This window comes from Protomyctophum bolini (assembly GCF_963924005.1).
Source record: "Protomyctophum bolini genome assembly, chromosome: 14".
Classification (NCBI taxonomy): Eukaryota; Metazoa; Chordata; class Actinopteri; order Myctophiformes; family Myctophidae; genus Protomyctophum; species Protomyctophum bolini.
Window position 1 is genome coordinate 32,869,569 of NC_137875.1, and position 8,974 is coordinate 32,878,542.

The window sequence follows — 8,974 nt, forward strand, 5'->3', positions numbered from 1 at the left end:
ATAAAAGTCAGTGTAACCTACCCAAGGAGCAACAAAAATAGACTTATGGAGAATTCATTGGCCTATATGGCCTCTGGCCTGCAGTGTCTATGGCGTATTTCTGATGAATGCATAGCACACATTGTCATTTCTGGCGTACAGTGTTGCCTACAGAAACTTAGTTTATGTTTGTGTGATTACATATCCACTAGATCTAACATCAATGTTCAATTTTTATGGCACCGTTTAAACGTGTTTGATTTCCATCAGCACGAACAATGTCTAACAGGAAAAAAGGTTTGGCTTAACCACGCATTGTGAGCTTGTAGATCGGCTATTTTCAGTGAAGAGATTTGGTGTTGAAGGAAAAAAGGAGCAGAAAGAGCCATAGGAGACCCTGATTTATAGGCTTCAACTGAGCAGTGGATCGAGTTTCTACCGGTATGTGCAGGCCTAATCCTTAATCAGTACAACAATGTAACTCTGGAATCAGGGTAATGTAAAATATGCATTATGCAATATTACTGAAGGTTTATTTGAGGAATTAAGATATTGTACATGGGATAATGAATAATAAATTAAAGGAAACTTGCAAGTAAAGCTGTTTTTGTAAAGCTGAAAACAAGAGGTTCTTGTCTGAAGCAAATATTGAAACACTGAAAATGATCGGGAGAATGACTTCTCCTATATTTGCACAGGAGTAGCATTATCTGGGGACGTGCAATTGTGAAGATAGTTGAAATAAAATAATGCACCAGCAATAATAGACACAGTATTTCCATACGGTATACATAGGGAGTTGGCCTACATATCAAATATTATAGGGCACCTCCGTGAAACAGTATATGGATTCTGGACTGAATCCCAATTTCACTTCCCCTGTCTCAGACAACGTTTGACTTTTTTGCTAAATACTCATGAACACAATTCATGCAGGGATTAGACAAAATGATATCTCACAATCAGAGGTGATTGTGTAGTCTTGTTGTCATGTACGAAGAAGTTCATAAATGAGCTCTTGTATGAGCTCAAATGACAAACATTCCTTATATTGCTTTAGCTGTTATGAATATGGACACTGACCATTATCTTGATACATAATATTATTGCATGCATGATGCTATATAGCACTACAAGGACTCATCTGGAGGAAAACCCCAAACATTCTATAAGTCTAAAGTCAGTCTTGCATTCACTGTCGATGTCATTGTTCCGGTCTTGGTGACATTTCAGTGTTGACCCTATTTCTCTGTTTTCTGTCTCTTGGGAAGAGTTGTCGCAATTATTGTTTGAACTGATAGTGAATTCCATTTCAGGGTGGATGTTCTCTTTGATAGACGTAGTGATGAACGCTGCCACTGAGCATACAAAGTCTGCGTGGCATCAAAATACCTGCGATGAAATGAACAGGTAACCGAAGACGGTAATTACATCACCGTCACAGGATAGCTCCACTTGAGCCGTTTACTAAATGAACACGTGTTAATTACACGGACATGCCAGTGACTGTGGCACTGCAGAATGGAAAAAAAGACTATAAATCAGCCTTTACTTTGTAACTGACACCCTTCACATCTGAGCAGCCTATAATGTTCTTGAATGCTTTAACATGATGATGAGACGAGGTGCGGTGATGATGAGGATTGACTGATTCAATACTTTTAAGTTTTAACAGTTTGCAAATAATGTGTGGTAGCCTATACAATTATACAATGATGCTGAAAGGATAACACAACAATTCATCAGACATTCATCAGACAAGACCCAATAACATCATCAACAAAGACTGAGTTATTATAACTCAAAATAAATACAATTTTAGCTTGGTCGAAATGTCCATGATGAAATTATTATTTCTTTCTTTATTATACATTTTGTGAAAATAAGTCTGTCTGTGTGTGTGCCTCCGCTCTCGCACACGCACGCACACTTGCGCACGTATATGGCTACACATGCGCACACTTGCATTTCATCTTCATAGCCCACAGAGGACGCTCTCTTCTCGTTGTTTTGTTCATGTGGGCCGCATGCCAGCCACCGGGTGGACAGGTTTTAACAAGTCAATTAATATCAATGAGTGAATATGCATACCTTATTTACAAAGAGTGCAATCTGAGGGATGAATTAACCACATCGATTTTGGGGGGAAATAAATGGCTGCAAGACTTGGACTCATTTTAAAAGTGGCCATGCAGCTCTGGAAATCAATGAATTAGAAATATGATTCTAATCGCCCATTGGTGACACGCACAAGGCAAGCTATATATGGCTACCTGCAAGCGTTAATGTTGAATAAGCAAAATCACACGGCTCTGTAGACCAATGTCCAAAATAATGCAGGTAAACTGACTTTTTGTTGTCATCGTATATGACAAATGCTATAAATTATTTATCACATTTCTAACTCTCGCAAACAAGAGAGACTGTTATTCAATTTGAATAGGCTATAGGCCTACCGTGGAAATTACACCGTCGTGTGGGAATTTTCCAAATAGCCTATATTGCCTGCAGTGACATGCAACTTGCAGGCCTTTTTAATTTCACGTTAATTTCGCAAGAAGTTGCAATATTGAGGGCATTTTATTTATCCAAAAGTTAATCATTTTCACGAGCAGTTTTCAAACACTCTACCAGTATGCAATGGGGCATTTTCACTGTTGATGATGGGTTATTTTAGAGGTATCTATAGTCATCCTATAGTGATTTATGACCAAACGGCTCCTATATCTTTTATTATAGCTAAAACTAAATTCCAGGTCTAAAATATTGGATACTAATTCACGCATGATGCAATAATTAATAATAATAATAACGCATATACACCTTACTTTTTAGTTCAAACAACCCTGCGTTCATTTGCTACCTAATTGGACTATAAGACCAATAACAGGCGAGCGCTTATACTGCCTACAGCCAAAGCGCAAAGTGAGGAGAGGAGGGTGGACTTCTCTCTCTCTCTCTCTCTCTCTCTCTCTCTCTCTCTCTCTCTCCGCCCGTCTCTCTCCCTCTCTCTACTTCCTGTCTCTTCCTTAATCCCATTTGCCATTGTACATGCCCAATCGCCTATACTTTCCGCATTTAACTTGGATGACATTTTTATTTCATCATTAGCATCAGACGCCAGACTGACACGGTGGACACGCTTGCGTTTTGATCAAGGAACCCTCAAGTCCGGGATGAGAGATTTTTATACATTTCGACTTCGGTGATTTTTGTTTGGTTCAGAAGTGTGTGTGTGGCGGTGGTGTGTGTGTGTGTGTGTGTGCTCTTGATGCTCTGGTCTGAAACGCAGCCCAATCCAGACGCACACTGCCCACTGAAACACAGAAAAGAAGAAAATCGAGTCTCCCAGTGCATCGATCTTTCGTAAATCAGCGTTGCTGCTACAGACTTTAAAATTCATACTTCTGTGGTCCTTGGCGTCTAGACCACAGCCGTCGCCAGCGCAATGCCCGAGACAACGCAAGAGACGTGCGCACCGGCAAAGGATTCTCCTTTCTTCATTAAGAACTTGCTGAACTGTGATAGCAAACCACCAAAACCGAGACCCATATTTGCTGCGGCAAAGGCGGCTTTGGAGGGGGGCTTTTCTCTCTCCCAAGTCGGGGACTTTAGCTTTCCACGCTTTGACCTGCCCACGCAGAGGTTCGCCCTACCGGCACACTACCTGGAGCGCACCTCGGCATGGTGGTATCCATACACGCTCTCAGCAGCTCATGCTCATCTACACAGAACGGAAGGTAAGACACGATCATTAATCATTTACTATACATTTACACTGCATTCGGTGCATTGGCATGGCAATTCCGTTATTGTAGTCTATACATCACGTAATTTGGTTTCTTAAAGCGGATATAGTCAAATGAAATGGATTCCTTCATTCCTTGCATCAAAAGTTGGTGATGCGCAGACCAACTTTTTTTTATATCTTTGGTCGTAAACATGAGCGTGCGTCATGCCCACACGAGTCGGCCTGTCATGTTATATGTATTCGGTTTAAAGAGCAATAGTCAACGAAATACAACATACTTGCTATATTTACCCTGTGCTGTTCAGAGTGGTTAACTACAAGTGCCGTGCAAGAGTAAGACACCATACGATTCCAATTAATGCGGATTTCTTGTCTCCATTGTAGTGTCCGAGAAGGCAGCTGCACGGCGAGACTCATCCCCAACTTCGGGCACGGACAGGGACTCTCCCGACCTGGTGCTCAAATCCGACCCCGACGCCAAAGACGACGATGACAACAAAAGCGGCGACGAAATCATCCTGGAGGAGAGCGACTCGGAGGAGACCAACAAGAAAGACGACCACGACAGGTTGGACGAGTGGAAGAAACGGGACGAGGAGGACGGCGGGGACAAGTCGAAGCCCTGTCGGAAAAAGAAGACGCGCACGGTGTTCTCCCGCAGCCAGGTGTTCCAGCTGGAGTCCACGTTCGACATGAAACGCTACCTGAGCAGCTCGGAGCGGGCCGGCCTGGCCGCGTCGCTGCACCTGACGGAGACCCAGGTGAAGATCTGGTTCCAGAACCGGAGGAACAAGTGGAAGCGGCAGCTGGCCGCCGAGCTGGAGGCCGCCAACCTGAGCCACGCGGCCGCGCAGAGGATAGTGCGCGTCCCCATCCTCTACCACGAGAACTCAGCGGTTGAGGGCGGCGTGGTGGGCAACGTGCCCGTCAGCCAGCCGCTGCTCACCTTCCCTCACCCGGTCTACTACTCCCACCCCCTCGTCACGTCGGTGCCGATGCTCAGACCGGTGTGAGAAACGAAAGAAAAACAAGTGTTTCTCTTGTTGTATATTTCGAAATCAACTCGAAACATTTAAGAAAAAAAAGACTACTTATTTTTGTACAACCAACCAACTGTCTATAGCCTAAGTGAAAAGAGACGGTCTCTTATAGGACTACTTGGAATTATTTTTGGCATACATTGTTGTCGTTTTCCAATAGGGTGCAGTTTACATTTGATCTGACAATTTGCCTTTTTATATTATTATGATATGCTATTACGGTGTTATTATTACTATTATTATTATTATTATGACCAAAATATAGCTTACACTGCCTGATCAGTGTATTTTTTCCCAATTTGACAATTATTATATATTAATTATTATTGTTTTTTGTTTTACGCAAAAGACAACCTTTGAACTTGTTTACAAAAGAAATAGCGGCCCTTGGTGCGTGGCCATGTTTGAAACAATAGTTTAGGCTATTTTATTTTATTTTACATTTCCAAAATTGAGACTATACGTATACGACAATGTGCAATACACGGATACACGGATAGTTGCTGTAAACGAAGAGCTATGCTACTGGCTCATCCACTGTGGTGAAACAATTGTTCTCGTTAATTTTGTTGTTGGAAAACTTGGAATATCCGTGGGGCTTCGTTGTAACTTTGCCCACATCATTTGAAAGCGCTTGACAGCGGACAATCAAGTCTATCTTTTTTATGTACAATATTCATTCATGTTATAGTTTAGCGATTCACACTTTCGCTCCCCCGACAATTGGACACGCCCTCAAAGCACAATATGATCTCAAATGTCACTATAGCCTATACTTTGTGTTGTCGAGAAGAAGAAAAAAAAACTACTGATGTATAAATGTAAATGTATATTTAATGAGAAGGGCTATGACCTGCTTCTTCTCCTTTGTACAGTAAAAAGAACGTTTTGATATTGTATTGCTGAATATGTTGTGAAATAAATGGAGACTATTCCAGACACAATGTCATGGCCTTACTATTTAAAACAAATATATACTGAGACATATAATCGGATGATATAGGATGGTAATTTATAGGCTGAATTTGTTAAACTATTACCTTAAATCTAAATTCGCAGTATAATTTATACTGTCAGGAATTCACCATATCCATATGAAATAATGTATATTATTGATGAAACCTTTGATATCAACACAGTTATATAATGTTGTCTGAAAAGGTTTAATCATGCAGTGTTTAGTGTTGGTTTGGTGTTCTCTGCGAATCAGCACCGCACGGACATCTATCCACCCCCCTCCCCCCAACACACACACACACACACACACACACACACACACACACCATGTGAACTTGAGCAGGTGGGCTTCCGTAATCAACCTACTGTTATGCACTTTTGAAAAGCGTTGTTTTACATAAAAAATGGCTCGGTCAATTAGATGCGTAATTGCCACCATCTTGCCAAAATTATGGGTAATGTATTCGGAGGAGGAAATTGCTGTGTGGAGTACGAGCTGTCTTTTAACATTTTTATCCTCCACCCCTTGTGTGCGCGTGTGTCTGTTGCCATCCCGTGCGCGTGCATGTGCACCCGAACTTATGCCTATATAGCCTATAGTGACATTTACAATATAGCCTAGCAAAGTTTTTTATATATTTAACCACATCTATTGAACCTTCTTTGGATTTAGAGTTATTATACCAGTGTTGCTCATGCTTATATGGAAACCTATTGATATATCAAGTGCTGTTAATTGGCTGTTGTGCATGTTCCAAAATATAGCTAGTCCAGGCCTATATATACTCTCAAACATTTAACTTAGAAACCTTTTTTTGTGTGAGCAAATGTTTTACAGGCCTAATTAATTATTATGAATTAATTACAAAGCCATATATTTTATTTTTTGCGGGCTGATGCACTTCAAACTCCGATTGAGTTGGGTTTGAGTGTATTACATAAAGGATAATATCGTTGTGTCCTTTCTCAAAACTGAAGAGTAATATTATTATATTAATAATAATTATTATTATTCGCTATCTCGTTATTGCACGTTCTGTGTTGTTTCCCAAATCACTTTTTTAGTCAAGGAATAAATTAAGAAACTTGGAATAAATTAACAAACTTTGTTTGTTAATTTATTTATTGTTTGCTTCAAGCTGTGTCTGACGTGACTAGTACACGTGATGAATCTTTGGAAATTATTTTAAGACGTTACAGTTGACATCCTAAAATAAAACTGGTCAACTTACATCTGAACAAGACATGATCAAATAATGGCTATGGCAGTGCAGTGAGAAAACATGCTTCAAATTCACACCAATTATAAAAGGAATTAATAATAGGATATGTAGTTTTACAAGTGGAAGGGAAAGTGTTCTCAACTGGAACAACTTGGCTTAAAAGTAATTTTCTGTTTTTTGTCAGTAATGTAGTTATTGGAAACGAATCAGTTGGCTATGATGACCTCATCACCAGACAAAGGGTGCATTCAGATATCGTCAGATCACCCATTGACGTATACCAACCATGCAAACTCAACACGGACCCATTACAGAAAATTAATAGATTGGTATGGCATTATTCCCCTGGCACATATCGATCCGTAAACGTCTAACATATTGCTTGAAGTAAGGGTATAACGCTCACGGGCCGTTTTGGCTCAGCTTATATGACCTTGATTTGCGCGCATAAATTGAAAAAATTACCACTCAATAATTTCCATTTGTCGACATCTTTATGTAAAAGAGAAGGGGGGAGAGGGCAAAAATCAGATAAAGTACATTTGCAGGAGCGGGACAAGCGGACGTGACCGCGGGGCCGTGCTCAGTGTATTACATTAAAATGGAAAGTTGAGTGGCTGATTTTGAGCGCGGGGCCCTAATGCCAGTTTGGAACCACACGCGTATCAAGTGGCGAGACCAGCTTTGCGTAATGTTAGATCCTTCTTTACAGCACTGCACTGGCGTTTGTTGACGTGCGTCATTGACAGGCTACTTATTGCAGCCTATATATCCAGTTTTTTCCACGCATGATATGGCCAACTGTAGCCGAATATCCTTTAATTAATTTAACTTCGAGAGGGCGCACATGTATAACATTTGTGTAACATTCAGAGTTACGACAGCAAACATTTCTGAGTTATTCACTGCAACTTTCGGAAAGTGCCCCACATGACATTGTTCAAGATCGGGGGAAACATGCAGGGTGTCACTATTTTAAAGAATGACGTGATCGTGATGTGTCCAGTGCTGTCTCATGTGTCACCGGCTGGGTTCCAACACTTGCCGACAACTCTTTCGACACTTCTTGAAAAGCAAAATCTTCTTTATCCCATTTGCTTTCCTGATTGAATGCGAGCATCAGATTTTCATCAAAGTTCTATTAAGTGAAACATAGGTTGCGGGGCACCGTCTGATTGGAACAGTTTAAATTTTAATTGTGTTTTTAATTTGACATATAGTTGCTGTGAAGAATGACACTGAAGCGCCGAGGGGCGGTCGATTTTCTTAATTTCTCCCCGAGGAATTGATGAGTCTATCAGGGCAGTAGATTGGAAAGCCATTAAAACTCAATGGTTAGGTTGTTAATTGGAACTTGATGGATAGGAGCCCTTGGATAGGCTATACTGATCCAATCTTCTTGACTTTCTGTTTTCCAATAAATTACCCAGTTCATTTCCACACTCAGATTACATAAATTGTACACCTCCAGGGCTATAGTGCTCATGCAGTGCTCACTGCTCGCGCTTACAACTCTGCCCCTCTCTCTCGCTCCGTCTCTCTCCCTACTCTCTCCCTATATACTCTCTCTCTCTCTCCCCTCTTTCTCTCTCTCTCTCTCTCCCTCGCTCCGTCTCTCTCCCTATACTCTCTCCCTCATACTCTCTCCCCCTCTCTTTCACTCTCTCTCTCTCTCTCTCTCACACGCGCGCGCGAGCACGCGCATGCACGGAAGCAAGCGCCCTCTGAAAAAAGACCAGGCCCCGCTTCCTTGAATGAAAATCGAAACATAATCAACGTTTATACTTAGAAAATTTATTGATATCATTTTCTCTGGTAATTTCCTTATTCTAGAGTTGGACACGCCATATATCATAATACACACGTGTAAAGGGTCTTTGTTTAATATTTATCGAAGCTTGATTCCTAGATCAAAGCGCCTCATAACTTCATCTGTCTTTCTGGGCCTTTAAAGATCTTGTTCTCTTATTGCGGTAGGGCTGCCACCTATCACCATGATACAATGGCTGTTTGGCTATTTTATT

The 8,974-nt window shown here is 41.1% G+C and overlaps 1 protein-coding gene across 1 annotated transcript; it reads left to right on the top strand.

The window, feature by feature from the left end:
- Positions 1-3,427: 3,427 nt before the first annotated feature.
- hmx3a (H6 family homeobox 3a) lies at positions 3,428-4,743 on the top strand (the record flags this gene model as incomplete). The annotated part of the gene is made up of 2 exons (XM_080781747.1): positions 3,428-3,719; positions 4,115-4,743. 2 exons carry the CDS (start codon positions 3,428-3,430, stop codon positions 4,741-4,743), a joined length of 921 nt encoding a protein of 306 aa, XP_080637873.1.
- Between the last annotated feature and the right edge of the window lie 4,231 nt (positions 4,744-8,974).